At 47.2% G+C, this 23429-nt stretch overlaps 1 protein-coding gene across 1 annotated transcript in view; it reads right to left on the bottom strand.

Moving 5' to 3' along the window:
• Positions 1-23429, bottom strand: part of LOC137650182 (uncharacterized) — a 35875-nt gene that overhangs the window by 12072 nt on the left and 374 nt on the right. The window contains exons 2-3 of the mRNA XM_068383354.1: positions 13504-13700; positions 6361-6491 (exon numbers count right to left, since the gene is read on the bottom strand). Of these exons, the coding sequence (XP_068239455.1) occupies positions 6361-6491; positions 13504-13700 (328 nt within the window). The remainder of the gene's footprint in view (positions 1-6360; positions 6492-13503; positions 13701-23429) is intronic.

The following is a 23429-nucleotide window of genomic DNA, read 5'->3' as shown; positions in this document are numbered from 1 at the left end:
AGCGAGCTGATAGACGTATCGAGCGGACTTCGGTCCATCTCAGTATCTCTACTGCAAGATGGGATAGCTGTTGTGAAAAGGTACCTCCCTGCTTGTTGATATAAGCCACTACTGTGGTGTTGTCGCTCATCGCCACCACGGAGTGGCTCGCCAGGGTCTGTTGGAACTGTTGAAGGGCCAGAAATACGGCCTTCATCTCTAGCAGGTTGATGTGGAGGTACTTTTCTGATTCTGACCATAGGCCTGAGGCCCTGTGGTTCAGAACGTGGCCCCCCCACCCTTCTTTTGATGCGTCCGAAAACAGCATTAAATCCGGGGGAAGGACGAGAAGATCCACTCCCTTTCAAAGGTTGTCGTCGGTCAGCCACCACCGCAAGTCCGTCCGTTCCGCAGGTCCTATCGAGACCAGAGAGTCCGGGGAATCGATGCCTTGATTCCAGCGGGACTTGAGCCGCCACTGCAGAGATCTCATCCTGAGGCGGCCGTTGGGAACTAGACGGGCCAAGGAGGCTAGGTGACCTAAGAGACGTAACCAAGATTGGGCTGGAAGGTCTTCTCGACTGAGGAAAGGCTCTGCAACCCTCCTCAGCCTTGCTATCCTGTCGTCTGATGGAAAGGCTTTGTGGAGATTGGTGTCTTATATCATGCCAAGATATACCAGTCGTCGTGTTGGGAGCAGAGAGGACTTCTCGAGATTTACCATGATCCCTAGATCTTGGCAAATTCCCAGAAGCCTGTCTCGGTGTCGAAGAAGGGTCGACTCAAGAGTCTGCCAGGATCAACCAGTCGTCCAGATAACGGAGGAGACGGATGCCGTTCCTGTGCGCCCACGAAGATATCAGTGTGAACACTCTGGTGAACACCTGAGGTGCTGTGGAGAGACCGAAACACAGCACCTTGAACTGGTAGATCTTGTTGTCTAGGCTGAATCTTAGGTACTTCCTGGAAGACGGATGGATTGGGATCTGGAAGTACGCGTCCTTCAGATCCAGTGTGCACATGAAGTCTTGCGGTCTCACTGCAAGTCTGACCGTGTCTGCTGTCTCCATGCTGAACGAAGTTTGTTTGACAAACTTGTTCAGGGCTGAGAGGTCGATGACGGGTCTCCAGCCTCCAGACGCCTTCTTTACAAGAAAGAGTTGACTGAAGAAGCCTGGGGAGCCGTCTATGACTTCCTGGAGAGCATCCTTCTTGAGCATGGTTTCGACTTCTGCCTGAAGGGCTAGCCCCTTTGCCAATCCCATGGCACAAGAGCTCAACGACACTGGATTCGCTGTCAGGGGAGGTTGAGATGTACTGAACGGGACGAGGTATCCTTGTCCGATCACAGAGACCGTCCAGGAATCGGCCCCGTGTTGCTGCCACCTGTGCATGCAACTTTGCAGGCATCCCCTACAGGTGGACACGCAGGGGATTGCCAATCCTAGCGTTTGCGGCCTCGGCCGCTCCTTCTAGGATTTCTGCCTCCCCTGGAGGACTTTCCGCCCTTCTTGTCTTTGACAGGAAAGGGCTGCTGTTTAGACACCTTGGTCTTAGCTGCCGGAGCCTGCTTCCGTGTCTTGCGAGGCTGCTGTTGCTGTTGAGGAGCTGGAGGTTTGTAGGGCCGAGATGTAAGGGCCTTCTGGAGGAGCGAATCGTGACTCGTCTTCCTCCACCTCTCAGCTGTCCGTTCTATATCCTTGGGCTCAAACAGGTTTCCTCCAAGGATGGAGGAATGTCTGAGCTTGCTGACAACCACACCGGGGACCTTCGGGTGGAACCTCTCAGTCACCGCATCCCGTCGCTTTAGAGTCGAGTTAGCCCACAGGTTAGTGACCTGGTGAGCTAAGAACTCGATGGAGCGCGTCCCCGAGAGGAGGAAGGTCTCCAGGGCCTTCCTATTGCACTCCTTGGACAAGTACTCAGAGCGCAATAGGATGCTCAGAGACCCCAGCCAGACATCCAGCCACGAAGTGGCCTGCATGGCACACTTAAAGACTTTCTCTTGGCTTAGGATCTCCGACGCTGAGAATGTCACCTGCCGGGCATTGAGTTTCTCTAGAGAGAGACCCTTGGTGAGCTCTTCCACAGAGTGGTGGAGGGGAAGAGCTAAACAAGACTCCTCCATGATCTCGAAGTACCTCCTCTGCTGAACGCGAGGAGGTGGGAGGAGCTTGTTCCCGGCAGAAGAACGGCTGGAGGAGGCGAGCTCGGAAAGCTGGCCCTCGACCTTGTCCCTGGCACTCTTCACCCCCTGGGACCATGGCAGGGCTGCACTGGCCTTCGGGGGCTTCTGAATACCATAAACTTGGTCCAGGACCGTATCCTTGCCTTCGCGGGGGGTTGGTCTCGGGGTCCTTAAAACTATTGAGTTGCCTCATTAGATTAAGGACCTGCCAGAAGGCATGCTCTGACTCGCGCTGCCCTCCTCCTTGTCGACTGGCAGCTAAGTCTCCTGTCCCCATTGGCTCTTCTTGGGGGGACACGCGGACGTCCTCCCGGGGAATGGTTGGCTCTGGACGAATCCTCAAAGATGACTTGGGTACCGTCTTTGAGTCCTTGGGCTCCCTCCTGGGAGGGATACAGGACTCAAGCAAAGAGGTCTGGAAGGTCCCTCCTGCGCGAGACGTTTCTCTTCCTTAAGGTGGGGTTCCTCCCATTGGTGCCGTGGGAGAGTGCCTCACCTCGCTGGATTCTCCTGAGGACGGGAAAGCTTCATCTGCAGGAGAAGGAGAAAGCGCCTGCAAAGGGGAAGGGGCCTTCCCGACAGACCTCTTGGGAGCCAGCTTAACCCTGGGAGAAGTTACCGCGAAATCCACTCATCTCCTCTTCAGCGGGGAATTAAACCAAGGCTGGCGGCTGACTGACGCAGTGTCAGCGATTCCTGCTGGAGGGAAGGGGATCGGCTGATCCTTAGGAGTGGATACTACTGGGCCTGCCTGAAACGAAGAAAGGGAAGAAGAATATTGCCTGGACCTCTCCGATGAATCTTCCTGCTCCTGGACGCGTGCTCAGCGCTTACGAGATGGCGATCGCGAGGATGATCTGGAAGCACGCGGCCCCGGCAACTCGCAAGGTTGGGCGCGCTGCGAAACCCGGTGGGAATCGCGTTGGCAAAATCGCTGGGTCGTGCGCGGGCGACCGTCGGCGGACAGGTGCGCGGAGATAAGGGTGCGGGCGAAGGTGTAGGTGGATGCACAGGTGAGGGTGCGCGCGAGTGCCCGGGCGATAAGGAGAGCGATGGCGCATAGGCGATCGGTGGAGCATAGGCGAGTGTAAGCGCGTTGGCGAACGATGACGCGTGGGGCAAGTAGGCGACCGACCGCGCACAGGCGAGTTAGCGAGTTGGTGACTTGTGGCGATCAGACGCGTTGGCGAGCGTTTGCGCACAGGTGAAGGATCGCGCGGGCGCGTAGGAGATCGCCGACGCGTAGGATGGCGCGCAGTAGCGCGGAGAAAAGTTGGAAACTGGGGCGCAGATGTGCTAAAGGGCGAACGCTCGTGGGCGGGCTCAGGAGTCGACTCGTGGGCGCGCATGCACTTTAGAAGTGCGCAGGCGGTGGTCGACGCGCAGGGGAACGCTGGCGAGGCAAAGGATCAATGTCCTTGCCTACGCCCAGACCCGAAGGTCGTGGGCGAACGTTGCCGCGCATCAGGAACTGGGCGTGCAGTAGTGCGCTGACGGGCAGGAGGTTGACGGCGCTCAAGAGCCTGTTGACGCGCAGTGCATGCAGCAGGGATAGAAGAGCGCTTGCGCGCAGGCGAGCATGTGAACGCTGGCGAGCAGGAGAGCGCTGGAGATCAGGAGCGCGCTGACAAGCAGGAGCGCGCTGGCGATCAGGAGCGCGCTGGTGAGAAGAGTCTGTTGACTCATCCACAGGAGCGCGCTGACGAGCAGGAGAACGCTGGCAATCAGGAGAGCGCTGGCGAGAGGAGTCAGGTGACTCATGAGCAGGAGAGCGCTGGTGAGCAGGAGGGCGCTGGCGAGAAGAGTCAGGTGACTCATGAGCAGGAGAGTGCTGGCGAGCAGGAGGGCGCTGGCGAGAAGTCAGGTGACTCATGAGCAGGAGGGCGCTGGCGCGCTACTGTAGGGCGCACAGATGTAACCTGACGCGGAAGGGACTTACCCACATTGTGGGATAAGCCCTTTTGCCCCGAAGGGATCGGTGCTTGAATGATCAAGGAAGATCTGGCAGGCGCAGGAAATCGCGAACGATCTGCGGCGAGGTCCAGTGATGTCACTGCCACGGTCTGCTCCCGACGAGAATAATCCTTTGTAGGGGACGACGAAGATGAAGACCCGAAGAGAAGGCGCCTCTTAATTCCCTTGTCAGGAGAAAGAAGGCCTCGACGGCGAAGAGGAGGGCGAGCCTTACGGCGAAGACGACCTCGAGGCAGGGTATCACCGTCGTCGGTCCTCCGAAGAGGAGTCTCTGTCAGTGCACTCCCCCGAGGGGAAGGAACACCCACAGGATAGACCGTTGGACCCAGCTTTCCCCTCAAAGGATGTTCGGAGGGGGAACCTGAGCCTTCAGCAACATCCACAACAGCAGCAGCCGGGGTTCGACCCGACCTGTCGAACACCTCTGCCACAACAACATTGACAATAGCCAGAAGGTCTACCTCTGGTATTACCGGCGACTGTTGGACAGCTGCCCCCAACTGGATCAGATCAAACAGGGCTTCCTTGGAGGGCGAGCCCTTAAGCCCCAAGGAAGCCCAAAGCTGGAAAAGATCATTGTTAGACACAGTTTGGTCATCAACAAAATCAACAATGTCCTCCCCCGGAGGAGGAGGGGGAGCTGCCTCGCTATGGGAGGCAACACCCTCTCCCGATCCCCGAGATTGGAAAACAAAAGAATGACCTACGCTACCACTCGGCGGCCTCTCGCGAGAGACCGAACGAGTGGGAGCTTCGGAGGAGGTTCGGGCAACGGAAGAAGAGTCCTTGGAGCCTTCCTTCCTCAAGGCAGCCCCTGAGGGAGAACGGTCTCGCTTAGAACTCTTCTTACGCCGCCAGGCAAACCTCTCCCACTGGGAGGTAGGCCACTCCCTACATTCCATACAAACATTATCACTTTCACACCGTTGACCTCGACACTGCGGGCAAAGGGTGTTAGGGTCTGTATCGACCGCCGACATAAATGTTCCACAGGGGCGGTCGGGGATTCCAGGGCACTTCCGCATAATGGGAAGAAAAGGTAGAGGCCAACTTCAAACACACAACTGTAAGAAAAACAAAAACAGATTAAGGCTGTCAACAATGCGAGGACGAGACAGACACGTCTGTACATCGTCCGAGCCAAAAGTGAAGTGAGGCAGCTCACCAGTGTGTGGGGGTGAGGGGTAGCTAGCTACCCCTCCCCTACCCCCGTGCTAACTAGCGCGGGGGTAGTTTAACCCTCGTTAAAATCTACGCCGAAAGTAAACCCTATGTAAATAACGTGGTTTGTTTCGGTTACGGAACAAATCAGACACTAACTGCGTTCTATCCGCAGCGATATACTCTACCTTCGCACCCAACGCCTGAATAGCCAACATCATATCTTTAAGTGTTGGTTCATCAGCAGTACTCGTAGTGGGATCAGGAACTACCACTACAGGGGAAGGAATAGGTTGTGATATTAGAAGGGAAAATTCTCTAGAAGAGTAAGAAGAACTACGTCTTACCCTATCTCTTGCTAACTTTCGCATATAGCGATCGAATTCAAGTCACTCATGATCCGATAAAACAAGGCATTCGCTACACCTATCATCAAGTTCACAAACTTTACCTCTACATTTCACACATATTGAATGGGGATCAATGGAGGCCTTTGATAATCGGGTCTTACACCCACTAGCACACACCCTAAAACTTCCCGAGGGGGTGGCCATTTTGAAAATTGTTAGAGATAAAAAAACAAGCAAGGGTCAAAATATCAATATCCAAACAAATAACTAGAGTATCCAAACGAATATCCAATCAAGCGAGATCATAAAACCAGAATTATTGTACTTCATCAAAGGAACAGCAATAATCAGCAAAAAAGTGTGGAGAATATCCAACCAATGTCGCCGCTAGTGCCGGCAGGGATGATATGAGGACCTATGGAATGATGTCTATGTACCTCGCTGGGGGCGCACATGTAGCACACCTGTCTATCCAATCGGCGAGAGTTTTAAATTTTTCTGCCCTGACATCAGGGACGTAAGCTATATATATAACCACCAGGTAAGTCTTGTGTTTAAAATCAAGAAACCATTTAGTCTTAAAAAACAAAAAATAGCTTTGGAAGTAACCAACATATGATCCATAATATAAAATATTTCTAGCCAAAAAGGCATGCATTTGTGTATAAAAACACAAGAAAAAAAAAATAGGAATTTACGTGAACCAACCTTCTCAAGGATTCGTCAGATATCTTGTTGGCATCCCAGTTATAATTTGAAAAGCAAACAGCTGAAAGAAGGAAACGCTTCCCTTTCGTGATCAGTAACCGTCGAATGCTTTTCAGCCATAGTTTGGCAGCCTGTAATGAAAGGATATAAAATACCACAATGATTATTTCTGTAATCTAGTGTTCCATAAAATTTATCTAAAAAAAAAAAAAAAATTAAAAGGAACACTCTGTAAACAACTTTACTTATAAGTTAAGTTTATCTTAATTTTGTTATGAAATATGTTATTTTCATTAGTAAAATAAATTTTTTAATATACTTACCCGGTGATCATATAGCTGTCAGCTCTGCTGCCCGACAGAAAAACCTAAGGACAAAATACACCAGAGATCGCTATACAGGTGGGGGTGTACATCAACTGCGCCATCTGTCGAGCAGGTACTCAAGTACTCCATGTCAACACAGAACCAATTTTCTCCTCGGCCCACTGGGTCTCTATTGGGGAGGATGGGAGGGTCCTTTAATATATGATCACCGGGTAAGTATATTCAAAAATTTATTTTACTAATGAAAATAACATTTTTCAATATTAAACTTAGCCGGTGATCATATAGCTGATTCACACCTAGGGGGGTGGGTAGAGACCAGCATTACATGTTGACATTATTATGAGCTAAGTATTTTGTATTTCATTTTAGCAGTTATTCAAAATAACAAACATAAAATAAATAAGTACCTGGTAAGGAAGTCGACTTGAACAATTACTCTGCCTTTTTAAGTACGTCTTCCTTACTGAGCCTCGCGATCCTCATAGGATGCTGAGCGACTCCTAGGAGCTGAAGTATGAAGGGTTGCAACCCATACTAAAGGACCTCATCAAAACCTCTAATCTAGGCGCTTCTCAAGAAATAACTTTGACCACCCGCCAAATCAAGTAGGATGCGAAAGGCTTCTTAGCCTTCCGGACAACCCAAAAACAATAATAAAACATTTCAAGAGAGATTAAAAAAGGTTATGGAATTAGGGAATTGTAGTGGTTGAGCCCTCACCCACTACTGCACTCGTTGCTACGAATGGTCCCAGAGTGTAGCAGTTCTCGTAAAGAGACTGGACATTCTTAAGATAAAAAGACGCGAACACTGATTTGCTTTTCCAATAGGTTGCGTTGAATATACTTTGCAGAGATCTAAGTTTAAAGGCCACGGAAGTTGCGACAGCTCTAACTTCGTGTGTCCTTACCTTCAGCAAAGCTTGGTCTTCCTCATTCAGATGGGAATGAGCTTCTCGTATTAACAGTCTGATAAAATAGGATAAAGCATTCTTTGACATAGGCAAAGATGGATTCTTAACTGAACACCATAAAGCTTCAGACGGGCCTCGTAAAGGTTTTTAAATAGAACTTAAGAGCTCTTACAGGACATAAGACTCTTTCTAGTTCATTTCCAACCATACGATAAGATTGGAATATCGAACGATATTGGTCAAGGCCGAGAAGGCAGCTCGTGTTTGGCTAGAAAACCAAGTTCTAGAACATGTAGCCGTTTCGGATGAGAATCCGATGTTCTTGCTGAAGGCATGAATCTCACTGACTCTTTTAGCTGTGGCTAAGCATATCAGGAAAAGAGACTTAAAGGTGAGATCTTTCAGGGAGGCTGATTGTAGCGGTTAGAACCTGTCTGACATAAGGAATCTTAGTACCACGTCTAAATTCCAACCAGGTGTAACCAAACGACGCTCCTTCGTGGTCTCAAAAGACTTAAGGAGGTCCTGTAGATCTTTATTGTTGGAAAGATCTAAGCCTCTGTGACGGAAGACTGATGCCAACATGCTTCTGTAACCCTTGATAGTGGGAGCTGAAAGAGATCGTTCTTTCCTCAGATATAAGAGAAAGTCAGCTATTTGAGTTACAGAGGTACTGGTCGAGGATACGGATACTGACTTGCACCAGTTTCGGAAGATTTCCCACTTCGATTGGTAGACTCTAAGGGTGGATGTTCTCCTTGCTCTAGCAATCGCTCTGGTTGCCTCCTTCGAAAAGCCTCTAGCTCTCGAGAGTCTTTCGATAGTCTGAAGGCAGTCAGACGAAGAGCGTGGAGGCATTGGTGTACCTTCTTTACGCGTGGCTGACGTAGAAGGTCCACCCTTAGGGGAAGTGTTCTGGGAACGTCTACTAACCATCGAAGTACCTCGGTGAGCCATTCTCTCGCGGGCCAGAGGGAAGCAACTAGCGTCAACCTTGTCCCTTCGTGAGAGGCGAACTTCTGCAGTACCTTGTTGACAATCTTGAACGGAGGGAATGCATATAGATCTAGATGTGACCAATCTAGTAGAAAGGCATCTATATGAACTGCTGCTGGGTCCGGGATTGGTGAGCAAAATATTGGGAGCCTCTTGGTCATCGAGGTTGCGAAGAGATCTATGGTTGGCTGGCCCCAGGTGGCCCAAAGTCTCTTGCATACATCCTTGTGGAGGGTCCATTCTGTTGGAATTATTAGTCCCTTCCGACTGAGACAATCTGCCATGACATTCAAGTTGCCTTGGATGAACCTCGTTACTAGTGAAATGTCTAGACCTTTTGACCATGTGAGGAGGTCCCTTGCGATCTCGTACCATGTCAGAGAGTAGGTCCCTCCTTGCTTGGAGATGTACGCCAAAGCCGTGGCGTTGTCCGAGTTCACCTCCACCACTTTGCCTTGAAGGAGAGACCTGAAGCTTTTCCAGGTCAGACGTACTGCCAGTAGCTTCTTGCAGTTGAAATGCATTGTCCTTTGACTCGAGTTCCATAATCCCGAGCATTCCCTACCGTCTAATGTCGCACCCCAGCCTACGTCCGATGCGTCCGAGAAGAGAACGTGGTTGGGAGTCTGAACAGTCAGGGGAAGACCCTCTCTAAGGTTGATATAGTCCTTTCACCAACTCAGACCAGACTTTATCTTTCCGGAAACCGGGATCGAGACCGCTTCTAGCGTCTTGTCCTTTTTCCAGTGAAAAGCTAGATGGTATAGAAGAGGACGGAGGTGTAGTCTTCCTAGTGACACAAATTGATCCACGGATGACAGTGTCCCTACCAGACTCATCCACAGCCTGACTGGGCAGCGTTCCTTCTTCAGCATCTTCTGGATGGATAGCAGGGCTGGGGGTTGATCGTCTTGTTCAGCAACGTCCTCATCAGAGGGTTCCTCATCCGAAACTGATGAGGAAACGGCAACAGAGTGGGCAACATCTGACTCGCTGAATCCGGTCGCACTGGTGGATGCGTGACGGAGCCGGACGCAATATCATGGCACTGCTGCACAGTCTGTGAACTGTCAACAACCATGGGTGCGCGAGGAAGTACAGCGTCAACCCGAACTGTCTAGACTGTCTGGGTTGTGCAGTCAACACCCTACCGGGTTGCTGAGGTTGACGCACAGCGTCACAACAAGTCACCTCTGCTGGTTGTTGAACGTCTTCCTAGTGACACACTGAACGTCAACAACCACCTCCGAGCGTCGCTTAACGTCAACGTGCGACTGGCAACCCACACTGGGTCGCATCGGTGGAGGAACCACCTCAACTGGCAGACGCGAGTAGGATACCTCAGCGTCAACAGGGCGCACAACCAACCGGTTGGAAGGTTGTTGGCCAAAAGGTTCTTCTCCGCATTAAAGTCCTCTATCAAGGACACAAGCTTGGACTGCATGTCTTGCAGCAAAGCCCATAGGGTCTACGGGAGCAGGTGTGGCAACAGACGGGGTTAGCGACTGAGGCGGAACCATTTACCATCCCTGGAAGCCTTGTTATGTGTGACATAATAGTACAGCAAAACTTCAAAGGCTCGACAAAAGTTGAGAAGTTGACCTGTAAACAACTTGGAGCGTCTCCTGGCTAGGCGCCAGGGCGAGTCTACCAGAATTGAGAAGTCTATCTGGGCAGAGGCATGAACTCCCAAGCCGAGAACTTCTCTCGTGTCCTATCAGACTCTCGCTCTATAAGCCAGTTTAAAAGAAGGGAAATCAAAGGCTGTATCCCTAAAACTCCTCCTGGTGCAAAAACCAGTCGCCTAGCCAACGTAACGCTCTCTAGGAGAGCGAGAGAGCACTAGCTTAACAACAACGGCTTCGAAGTAGCTAGGCCTAGTGTAAGTTCTGACGTTTAGGCGAACGAGGAGCAGCAGTTACAAGATCCGGACAAAGATCCTTAAAAAAAATCATCATGATTTAATTAAAGTCCATAGGAGGCTAAGCAGCTTAAGGCTCCTCTCCAAATGACAGAGTCCTCAAAGGAATATCAGTAGGAGGGAGAACAGCACTTTCTCATCTACAGGAACCTTGTCCGATAAAAGCTAGGTTATCTCAGTGAGTCTCTCACTGGTGCATTAGTAGCAGACCAGAAGGCAACGTTATGTAACTGCTTGACAGTTTGTGAACTGTCTACAACTGAACTGTCAACCACAACAGGTGCGTGAGGACATACAGCACTGGTGCATTAGTAGCAGACCAGAAGGCAACGTCATGGAACTGTTGGTCAGTCTGTGAGCTGGCAACAACCATAGCTGTGTGGGGAAGCAAAGCTTCTACTCCTGACTGACTAGTCTGCTGCGGGCGAGTAGCGGTAACCACCGTGGGTTGCGGAGGTTGACGCACAGTGTCAAAACAAAGCAACTTAACTCCACCCTCCTGTTGTTGTGGTAACTCGCGAACGTCAACGGAGGGTTCCGTGCGTCTGTGAACGTCAACGTGCGGCTGGCAGGGTACACTGCGCATGGGTAGTGGAACTCTCACAGCCGGAGTGCGGGAGCAGGTAGCGTCAGTGTCTACTGTACGCACAACCGTGGTTGGTTGTAGGCTAACGGGTGCAGCGTCAACCTTCTCCGCACGATACTCCTGCATAAAAGATGCTAACTGTGTCTGCATGGTCTGCAGCAAAGACCACTTAGGGTCTACAGTAGCAGGTGCGGCAACAGACGGTGTTACTGCCTGTTGCGGTACCGCTTTGCCTCTCTTAGGAGGTGAGCAGTCGTCGGAAGACTGCAGCGAGTCCGAACTGACCCAGTGGCTACAACTGGGCCGTTGGACTTGCGCGGAAGGGACCGACTTGCGCTTAATAAGCTGCGAGACCTTGGTCCATGGTTTCTTACGAGAAACCTCTTCCGCAGACGAGAAGTAAATGGGCTCTCTCGTCTTTGCGTGGGTGGGGCGATCTTGGGTAGATACGCCCGAAACCACGGAGGGAAACGTCTGTTCGTTGATCAAGGCCTCTCGAACCCATAAGTCGTTCGACATTACTTCTCCCCTGGGCTTGGGAGCTTGCAAGAGGTCCCGGACTAGGTGAACAACAGGCACGAACAGACGAACCCTCGGACGCAACACTGTAACACTTTGCGCATATCACTTTATCACTGCGATTTTCTGTTTTGCACTTATTTCACTGAAATCAAAACTTTTACTGATTTCTACATGAAACACGCAATTCTACCCTTCATTAGACGGTAGTAATTGCGAAAACAGTCGTATAATGCAGCTCATTAATACTAGCAAAAACAGAAAACATATATAAAGATAAAGAATTCAGTGGCTGGGAAAGAGACTAAACACTAGTTCAAATAAACTACGTTTACAATCTCTCACCGCACATAGCCTGGGGACAAGAATAAAACCCTAGAAACGTTTTACCTTCTTCCCCGTACAGCGACTAGGGAGGAGAGTAACACGAGAACAACGTTACCCGCTTGAACGGAACGTTTTTTCTCCTCTCTCTCCCTCCGTCTCTATCTCTCTCTCTCTTGATTTCGCACCTGAGAGAAGAGCCCAATTATATATCGTCAAAACATGTTATTTGGCTAAAGGAAAAAACTGAAAGGTTTTCCAAATAAAAAGTTCCTTTAATTAGAATTTAAACCATTTAAGCTAAGAAAGAATGAACGAAACGTCAGTATCGATTTACTCTTACTGCAAAGTGAAACCGTGATACACTCTCTCTCTATCGTAACGATAGAGCGCATGTTGAACGTCCTGAACGTCAACAACTGCGGAGACTAAAAAACTAAACGTTAGTTCATCTTTGAAAACAGTACGAGACTATCAAAGAAATTCTTTCATAAAACATTAAATTTAAAAAGTTTTAAATTCCTTAAAGGCTAAATACGATATAACGGGCTCAACGTTGATTAACTTCGGTTCCAAGTTAGGACCGCCTACTATCAGGAAAGGTCGCATATAAACAAAACATAAAAAATTTATTTTTATATGTTTATAATAAATGGAAAGTTAATCGAAGAGGCCTAATAAAGGCGGAGAGATATAAAATATATAGATCTATAACGTGTTAAGCAAAATTACTAAAAACCTAAACACACTTCCGTCTAAGGGAAGGGTCGGCCATTTAAAAGTGAAAGAGAGTCCATACTCTCTTTGTCACCATAATTAAATCTATCCAAAACGAGTTCAAGTTTTGAGATGAAGATAAAACCCCTGCATAGCGAAAGCTCAAAACTAGAATAGTGTACTTCACCAAATAGTTGTGAAAACAAATCCAGTTAGTAACAGCGTATTTAGTAGGTCTTGCCAGTGGCACGACAGAGAGAAAATTGGTTCTGTGTTGACATGGAGTACTTGAGTACCTGCTCGACAGATGGCGCAGTTGATGTACACCCCCACCTGTATAGCGATCGCTGGCGTATTTTGTCCTTAGGTTTTTCTGTCGGGCAGCAGAGCTGACAGCTATATGATCACCGGCTAAGTTTAATATTGAAAATTAACCTTTAACCCTTTTACCCCCAGGCTATTTGGATTCCAACCCTTAACCCCCAGGGGATTATTTTTTTCCCAGCACATTTTGCAGTATATTTTTTTCTTTTAAATTGATCTAACAGCCTTAATTTTTGTCATAGAGAGGTCAGGTTGGTCTCATTCTCTAGGAATATGCCTGAATTTTCTCAATAAATTATCAAAAATATGAAAAAAATAATTTTTATAGCATTTTTTTGCAAGGACGTACCGGTACGTCCATGGGGGTAAAGGGATGGCTTTTGTGAAACATACCAGTACGTCCTTTGGGGGTAAAAGGGTTAAAAATCTATAGAGTATTTCATATACATTAAAATATTTTGCGTCAATAGGCGTAGGAGGTGATGATGATGATGATGAAAATATTTAACATTACCTCTTCACCCCAAAGGCGAGAATAAGCAGAATACAGCTGCAATCCACGGCGAATTCTCTCGGCTGTTTGAACTTCAAACTGACGTGTGACCAATCGTAATAACACTCGAGCTAGTTCTTTTAATTCCTCAAGTGCTTGTATATGTCGTCCCTGTCCAACAAGAAAAATCCAAATGCTTGTGCTCGTTTTACCAAGGCCTGGAAATTATATACACTTTCATGAGAGACAAAATACAATAAACACCAATAAAATATGTATGAAACATTCATAAAACATCTAAGTTAATAAAATATGTTATTTTCCTTAGTAAAATAAATTTTTGAATATACTTACCCGATGATCATGTAGCTGCAACTCTGTTGCTCGACAGAAAAAACCTACGGTCGGGATACGCCAGCGATCGCTATACAGGTGGGGGTGTACAACAACAGCGCCATCTGTCGAGTAGGTACTCAGGTACTTCTTGTCAACAAGAACCAATTTTCTCCTCGGTCCACTGGGTCTCTATGGGGAGGAAGGGAGGGTCCTTATATTCATGATCATCGGGTAAGTATATTCAAAAATTTATTTTACTAAGGAAAATAACATTTTTCAATATTAATCTTACCCGATGATCATGTAGCTGATTCACACCCAGGGGGGTGGGTGGAGACCAGCATACATGTTAACATAAGAAGCTAAGTATCCCGTATTTCATTTTAGCAGTTATTCAAAATAACAAACATAAAATAAATAAGTACCTGGTAAGGAAGACGACTTGAACAATTACTCTGCCTTTTTAAGTACGTCTTCCTTACTGAGCCTCGCGATCCTCATAGGATGCTGAGCGACTCCTAGGAGCTGAAGTATGAAGGGTTGCAACCCATACTAAAGGTCCTCATCAAAACCTCTAATCTAGGCGCTTCTCAAGAAATGATTTTGACCACCCGCCAAATCAAGTAGGATGCGAAAGGCTTCTTAGCCTTCCGGACAACCCAAAAATATTTCAAGAGAAAGATTAAAAAGGTTCTGGAATTAGGGAATTGTAGTGGTGGAGCCCCCACCACTACTGCACTCGTTGCTACGAATGGTCCCAGAGTGTAGCAGTTCTCGTAAAGAGACTGGACATTCTTAAGATAAAAGACGCGAACACTAATTTGCTTTTCCAATAGGTTGCGTCGAATATACTTTGCAGAGATCTATTTTGTTCAAAGGCCACGGAAGTTGTGACAGCTCTAACTTCGTGTGTCCTTACCTTCAGCCAAGCTTGGTCTTCCTCATTCAGAAGGGAATGAGCTTCTCGTATTAACAGTCTGATAAAGTAGGGTAAAGAATTCTCTGACATAGGCAAAGATGGATTCTTAACTGAACACCATAAAGCTTCAGACGGGCCTCTTAAAGGTTTTTAAAATAGAACTTAAGAGCTCTTACAGGACATAATACTCTTTCTAGTTCATTTCCAACCATACGATAAGTTTGGAATATCGAACGATATTGGTCAAGGCCGAGAAGGCAGCTCGTGTTTGGCTAGAAAACCAAGTTGTAGAACATGTAGCCGTTTCGGATGAGAATCCGATGTTCCTGCTGAAGGCATGAATCTCACTGACTCTTCTAGCTGTGGTTAAGCATATCAGGAAAAGAGTCTTAAAGGTGAGATCTTTCAGGGAGGCTGATTGAAGTGGTTCGAACCTGTCTGACATAAGGAATCTTAGAACCACGTCTAAATTCCAACCAGGTGTAACCAAACGACGCTCCTTCGTGGTCTCAAAAGACTTAAGGAGGTCCTGTAGATCTTTATTGCTGGAAAGATCTAAGCCTCTGTGACGGAAGACTGATGCCAACATGCTTCTGAAACCCTTGATAGTGGGAGCTGAAAGAGATCGTTCTTTCCTCAGATATAAGAGGAAGTCAGCTATTTGAGTTACAGAGGTACTGGTCGAGGATACGGATACTGACTTGCACCAGTTTCGGAAGATTTCCCACTTCGATTGGTAGACTCTAAGGGTGGACGTTCTCCTTGCTCTAGCAATCGCTCTGGTTGCCTCCTTCGAAAAACCTCTAGTTCTCGAGAGTCTTTCGATAGTCTGAAGGCAGTCAGACGAAGAGCGTGGAGGCCTTGGAGTACCTTCTTTACGCGTGGCAGACGTAGCAGGTCCACCCTTAGGGGAAGTGTTCTGGGAACGTCTACTAGCCATCGAAGTACCTCGGTGAGTTATTCTCTCGCGGGCCAGAGGGAAGCAACTAGCGTCAACTTTGTCCCTTCTTGAGAGGCGAACTTCTGCAGTACCTTGTTGACAATCTAGAACGGAGGGAATGCATAAAGATCTAGATGTGACCAATCTAGAAGAAAGGCATCTATATGAACTACTGCTGGGTCCGGGATAGGTGAGCAAAGTATTGGGAGCCTCTAGGTCATCGAGGTTGCGAAGAGATCTATGGTTGGCTGGCCCCAGGTGGCCCAAAGTCTCTTGCATACATCCTTGTGGAGGGTCCAATATGTTGGAATTATTAGTCCCTTCCTACTGAGACAATCTGCTATGACATTCAAGTTGCCTTGGATGAACCTCGTTACTAGTGAAAAGTCTAGACCTGTTGAACAGGAGAGGTGGTCTCTTGCGAACTCGTACCATATCACAGAGTAGGTCCCTCCTTGCTTGGAGATGTACGTCAAAGCAGGGTGTTGTCCGTGTTCACCTCCACCACTTTGCCTTGAAGGAGAGACCTGAAGCTTTCCCAGGTCAGACGTACTGCCAGTAGCTTCTTGCAGTTGAAATGCATTGTCCTTTGACTCGAGTTCCATAATCCCGAGCATTCCCTACCGCCTAATGTCGCACCCCAGCCTACGTCCGATGCGTCCGAGAAGAGAACGTGGTTGGGAGTCTGAACAGTCAGGGGAAGACCCTTTCAAAGGTTGATAAAGTCCTTTCACCAAGTCAGACCAGACTTTATCTTTCCGGAAACCGGGATCGAGACCGCTTCTAGCGTCTTGTCCTTTTCCAGTGAAAAGCTAGATGATACAGAAGAGGACGGAGGTGTAGTCTTCCAAGTGACACAAATTGAACCACGGATGACAGTGTCCTAACCAGACTCATCCACAGCCTGACAGGGCAGTGAGCCTTCTTCAGCATCTTCTGGATGGATAACAGGGCTGGGGGTTGATCGTCTTGTTCAGCAATGTCCTCATCAGAGGGTTCCTCATCCGAAACTGATGAGGAAACGGCAACGGAGTGGGCAACGTCTGACTCGCTGAATCCGGTCGCCCTGGTGGATGCGTGACGGAGCCGGACACAAGATCATGGTACTGCTGCACAGTCTGTGAACTGTCAACCATGGGGACGCGAGGAAGAACAGTGTCAACCCGAAACTGTCTAGACTGTCTGGGTTGTGCAGTCAACCCCCTACCGGGTTGCTGAGGTTGCCGCACTGCGTCACAACAAGTCACCTCTGCTGGTTGTTGAACGTCTTCCTAGTGACACACTGACCGTCCACAACCACCTCCGAGAGTCGCTTAACGTCAACGTGCGACTGGCAACCCACACTGGGTCGCACCGGTGGAGGAACCACCTCAACTGGCGGACGTGAGTAGGATACCTCAGCGTCAACAGGGCGTACAACCAACCGGTAGGAAGGTTGTTGGCTAGGAGGTTCTTCTCCATAAAAAATCCTCTATCAAGGACACAAGCTTGGACTGCATGTCTTGCAACAAAGCCCATTAGGGTCTATGGGAGCAGGTGTGGCAACAGACAGGGTTAGCGACCGAAGCGGAACCATTTACCATCCCTGGAAGCCTTGTTATGCTTTAAATAAAGTCCATAGGAGGCTAAGCAGCTTAAGGCTCCTCTCCAAATGACAGAGTCCTCAAAGGAATATCAGAAGGAGGGAGAACAGCACTTTCTCATCTACAGGAACCATGTCCGAGAAAAGCTAGGTTATCTCAGTGAGGGTCTCACTGGTGCCTAAGCAGCAGACCAGAAGGCAACGTTATGTAACTGCTTGACAGTCTGTGAACTGTCAAAAACTGAACTGTCAACCACAACAGGTGCGTGAGGACATACAGCACTGGTGCATTAGTAGCAGACCAGAAGGCAACGTCATGTAACTGCTTGACAGTCTGTGAGCTGGCAACAACCAAAGCTGTGTGGGGAAGCCTCAACTCCTGACTGACTAGTCTGCTGCGGGCGAGTGGCGGTAACCACAGTGTGTTGCGGAGGCTGACACATCGTGTCAAAACACGGCAGCTTGTGGTAGCTCACGCACGGCAACGGAGTGCTCCGTGTGTCTGTGGGAGTAAGCATGCGTCTGGCAGGGTAGACTGCGCATGGGTGGAGGAGCTCTCACAACAAGAGTGTGGGAGCAGGCAGCCATGCTGGGCGCACAACCGTGGCAGGTTGTAGGCAAACGGGTGCATCGTCAACCTTCTCCGCACTCGGAGTGTGGGAGCAGGCAACAACCAAAGCGGAGTGGTGGTGCGTGGTGGGGACTGCCGTGGGTTGCGGAAACTAACGCATCGCGTCAAAACACGGCAGCTTGACTCCACCTTCCCACTGCTGATGCGGTAGCTCACGCATGTTAACGGAGGGAGCCGCATGTCGGCTAACGTTAACATGCGTCTGGCAGGGTCGATTGCGCATCGGAGGTGGAGCTCTCCGCAGCCGGAGTGTGGGAGCAGGCAGCCTCAGCGTGAGCTGGGCGCACAACCGTGGTAGGTTGTAGGCTAACGAGAGCAGTGTAAACCTTCTCCGCACGAAACTCCTGCATAACCGCAGCTAACTGAGTCTGCATAGACTGCAGTAAAGACCACTTAGGGTCTACAAAAAACGGCAACAAACGGAGCTACTGTCCGTTGTGACTGAGGGTCAGAAACAGCTGGTGCGGCAACAGACGGAGTTACTGCCTGTTGCGGTACCACCTTGCCTCTCTTGGGAGGTGTACAGTCGTCGGATGACTGCAGCGAGTCCGAACTGACCCAGTGGCTACACCTAGGCCGTTGGACTTGCGCGGAAGGGACCGACTTGCACTTAAAAGCTGCAAGATTTGGTCCATGGTTTCTACGAGAAACCTCTTCCGCAGACGAGGAATAAATGGGCTCTCTCGTCTTTGTGTGGGTGGGGCGATCACGTCGGCAACGTGTGTAGATACGCCTGAAACCACGGAGGGAAAAACGTCTGTTCGTCGATCAAGGCCTGTGGAACCCATAAGTCGTACGACATTACTTCTCCCCTGGGCTTGGGAGCTTGTAAGAGGTATCGGACTAGGTGAACAACTGGCACGAACAGACGAACCCTCGGACGCAACACTGTAACACTTCGCGCATATCACTTTATCACTTTTGATTTTCTGTTTGCACTTATTTCACTGAAATCGAAACTTTAACTGATTTCTACCTGAAACACGCAATCCTATCCTTCATTAAAAGGTAGTAATTGCGAAAACAGTTATACAATGCAACAGAAAAACATAAATAAAGATAAAGAATTCAGTGGCTGGAAAAGAGACTAAACACTAGATCAAATAAACTACGTTTACAATCTCTCACCGCATAAAGCCTGGGAACAAGAATAAAACTCTAGAAACGTTTTACTTTCTTCCCCTACAGCGACTAGGGAGAAGAGTAAAAAACGAATTCAGTGGCTGGAAAAGAGACTAAACACTAGATCAAATAAACTACGTTTACAATCTCTCACCGCCTAAAGCCTGGGAACAAGAATAAAACTCTAGAAACGTTTTACCTTCTTCCTCTACAGCGACTAGGGAGAAGAGTAAAAAACGAGAACAACGTTACCCGCTTGAACGAAACGTTTATTCTCCTCTCTCTCCCTCAGTCTCTATCTCTCTCTCTCTTCTCTCTTGACTTAGCGCCTGAGAGAAGAGCCCAATTATATATCGTTAAAACATGTTATTTGCTAAAAGGAACTGAAAGGTTTCCCAAATAAAAAGTTCCTTTATTTAGAATTTAAACCATTTAAGCTAAGAAAGAATGAACGAAACGCTAGAATCGGTTTACTCTTACTGCAACGTGAAACCGTTAAACCCTCTCTCTCTATCGTAACGATAGAGCGCATGTTGAACGTTCTGAACGTCAACAACTGCGGAGACTAAAAAACTAAACGTTAGTTCATCTTTGAAAACAGTACGAGACTATCAAAGAAATTCTTTCATAAAACATTAAAATTAAAAAGTATCAAATTCTTAAAAGGTTAAATACGATATGACGGGCTCAATGTTAATTAACTTCGGTTCCAAGTATGGACCGCCTACTATAGGAAAGGTCGCATATAAACAAACATAAAAATTACTTTTTATAAGTTTATAATAAATGGAAAGTTAATCGAAGAGGCCTATCAAGGCGGAGAGATATAAAATAAATAGATCTATAACTTGTTAAGCAAAATTACCAAAAACCTAAACACACTTCCGTCTAAGGGAAGGGTCGGCCATTTAAAAGTGAAAGAGAGTCCATACTCTCTTCGTCACCATAATTAAATCTATCGAAAACGAATTCAAGTTTTGAAATGAAGATAAAACCCCTGCATAGCGAAAGCTCAAAACTGGAATAGTGTACTTCACCAAATCGTTGTGAAAACAAATCCAGTAGGGACGGCGTATTTAGTAGGTCCTGCCATTGGCACGACAGAGGAAAAATTGGTTCTTGTTGACAAGAAGTACCTGAGTACCTACTCGACAGATGGCGCTGTTGTTGTACACCCCCACCTGTATAGCGATCGCTGGCGTATCCCGACCGTAGGTTTTTTCTGTCGAGCAACAGAGTTGCAGCTACATGATCATCGGGTAAGATTAATATTGAAAACACAAATTTTCAAAAGTAATTTGTATTTTCCCTACTATACAAACCGGCATCCTTTATTATTATTATTATTATTATTATTATTACTACTATCCAAGCTACAACCCTAATTGGAAAAGCAAGATGCTATAAGCCCAGGGGCTCCAATAGGGAAAAATGGCCCAGTGAGGAAAGGAAATAAGGAAATAAATAACTGAAGAGAACAAATTAACAATAAATCATTCTAAAAAAAGTAATGTCAAAAGAGATATGTCATATATAAACTAGGAGGATAGATAACAGCAATGCTCGAACACAGCAATTAAAGTCATAACGAGGTATAAACAACAGACAGGTAGGCACCTATCGATAGTGGGGAGGCAAGACCTCTCCCCCATCTCACTGAGAACGCACTCACATGGAAGCCCTGAGACTTTCTCGTGGGATGGTGATGGCAGGAAAATCTGAGTAAAGATCTCAGGTTTGCACAGTTAGGAAAAATACCAGTTACTTTAAAAACTTTTTGATTTGTTCCTATATAAATCCAAATCATCGTCCTTTACCTATGAAACTCATCCTTAGGTAGAAGGAAGTCCCATTTCAACTGGCTCAAAACATAAGCCTGAAACTCAAAACTAGAGGATCTTGGATGCTGAAAGAGTAGGGCTTCCTTACACCTCGTAAATCCCAGAAGGGGAAAGGGGAATCAGTGGGTTTCATGGCTCCACGTGAGCATTATAGAACTTTTCTCTGAAGAAGAAATATCTACTCCCTTTACTGCTGAAACAGAGCAGAGTTCCTACTTCCGGGGGCTAGAACAAAAAGTCAGAGATAAGGGAACAGAGGCTCCGATAAGAGAGACCACTCCCACGACACCAACCATAAAAGACATTGCACTTGCCCTGGTATACTGCTGATGAAGATCTACGGAGATATCCACACATCAGTTGTGCTGTCTCTCGTGCTAAAGCCTTTCTCAGAGATGCTGAATAGCCTCCATGTGTGAAGATGAAGGGATCCCGCTGCACTATGATAGATCCTGGCGTGAGAGCAGGATATTCTTATCAATACGTTCAGCGTGTCTCGAACTTGGTTTAGGATCCTTTGCAGTAGGCAAAACAGCGGAAAAGCATAAGCAACGAGGTTGTCCCATGGATGCTAAAACGCATCCTCGAATGCTGCTTGCGGGTCTGGAACAAGAGTGTAAGTAAATCGGAATCTTGTGGTTCAGCGATGTCGCAAATAGAACCCCTGTCGAAGAACCCCAAAAAATCAGGATCTTGGTCACTATCCAATGACATAAAGACCATTCTCACCAAGCTAGAGCATCTAAGTCTTCCTGCTCAACATCAGGATGATCCACTCTTCTTAGCAAGGATAGGGAAGGAATCCAGGAAAGGTCTCCAATGGTGGTAGAATGAAGCATTAGTACTTGAAAGTATGCATCCTTCACATCCACTGAACGCATGAAGTCTCCCTCTACGATGGAAAACAGTACAGACCGCACTGTTTTCATTCTAAACTCTGTTTGACAAACAAACTTGTTCGGAGGAGAGAGGTCAATGACCGGTCTCCAGGCTCCAGTCAACTTTTCCACCAGGAAGAGCCAACAGCAGAACCCTGGAAATTCATCTCGAATGACTTTAAACGAGTTCTTCTCTAACATCCCCTCCATCTCTGTTCTCAAGGCTAGGGCTTTCAGTGTTGTTGGATGAATGGACGGGAACTATCGGTATGTGCAATGGGGTGGGGGGACTGTCCTGAAAGGAAAGTAACTAACCATCCCGAAGAAAACTCACTATTCAAGGCTTGGCCCCATATCTACCAAGTTGCCTACTGGCGAGACAAGCATCCCACTACTTCCGGCAGTGAGAGAGGAGAGAAATATTTTGTAAATATCTACTTATACACATATCAAAGTAACCATGGGAAAATATGGTTTTCAGATGTATTTTACTGAGTTTTAAATGTTTTATATACATTTTTACCAGACATTAATAGGTTTTGAATAAAGGCATATTTTCCCTTACATTTACCATTAAAAAGTTATCAAAACCCTTATATGTAGTTTTCTATGACACTGTGTGATGCGACATCAAGTTGATTTGCAAGAAAATCAAATCGATATGTTCCCACACTTAACCTAACTTAGATTGCTGCATCCCTACTTACAAGAGAGGCTACACTCTACTTATGAACCTCCCTCTTGCCATAAGCTATCAAAGAAAAATCAAAGTATAGTATATCTATATTGATAAAGCCAATGAAGTTGTAGTTTTCTAACACCTAGCTTAAATAGTTTCCCAAGTAAATTTATCTCTTAAAGTGAAAAAACATGTTTCTGGAAAAGTCATTTAGCAAGAACAGAATTGGATCACTAGAAATAAATACTATGTTAAATCTTATCTTTAAACAGTGCATGAATACAGTACATATTGAATATACATACCACGTCATTTGTAGCAAGATGGGTATAACTTATAATTTCATTAATAGAGCAGCTTTGTCAAGTTGGGTTAGGCTGTTCTTCACTTATTTTTCTAATTATGATGCCACTTCATATAGGGACTCATCTTACAAAATATGGAGCCTTTGTATAATGATGGATAGGACCTCTCTCGGGCATAGAACACCACCTTGGCTGAACTTCCTGAGCTAACCTTAACTTACAAAATATATCCTTATCAACATATCTAAGGCAGGGGTTTCAACTGTTGTATTCTTAGCGGTAGAGTAAAAAATAAGAGAGTTACTGGGCATGGCCATAATCATACACACACCCCTAAAACATAATCCGAGGGTGTGTATGTATAATACTGGCCACCTCTATGTATGATGACAAATAAGAATATGGCAGTGTAAGGGGGTTCGCAGCGGGACGTTAGGTAATGAAACGGCTTGTAGGTTAGGTTAGGAAGTTTGGGTTAGTTGGCGTCCATTTTATACGAGCACGTTAGGAACTACCAAAATAGCGGCCACCTCTACGTATGATGACGGCTGACTAAGAATATGGCAGCGTAAGGGGGTTCGCAGAGGGCCGTTAGGTAATGACACAGCTTGTAGGTTAGGTTAGGGACGGAAGTTTAGGTTAATTGGCGTCCTTTTTATACGAACACGTTAGGAACTGCCCGCTGATATACAAAACCTTAAATCGCAGTAACTT

This window comes from Palaemon carinicauda, chromosome 11, assembly GCF_036898095.1.
Source record: "Palaemon carinicauda isolate YSFRI2023 chromosome 11, ASM3689809v2, whole genome shotgun sequence".
Taxonomy (NCBI): Eukaryota; Metazoa; Arthropoda; class Malacostraca; order Decapoda; family Palaemonidae; genus Palaemon; species Palaemon carinicauda.
The sequence above is the reverse complement of the archived record's forward strand: the minus strand, read 5'-3'. Positions and strand labels throughout refer to the sequence as shown.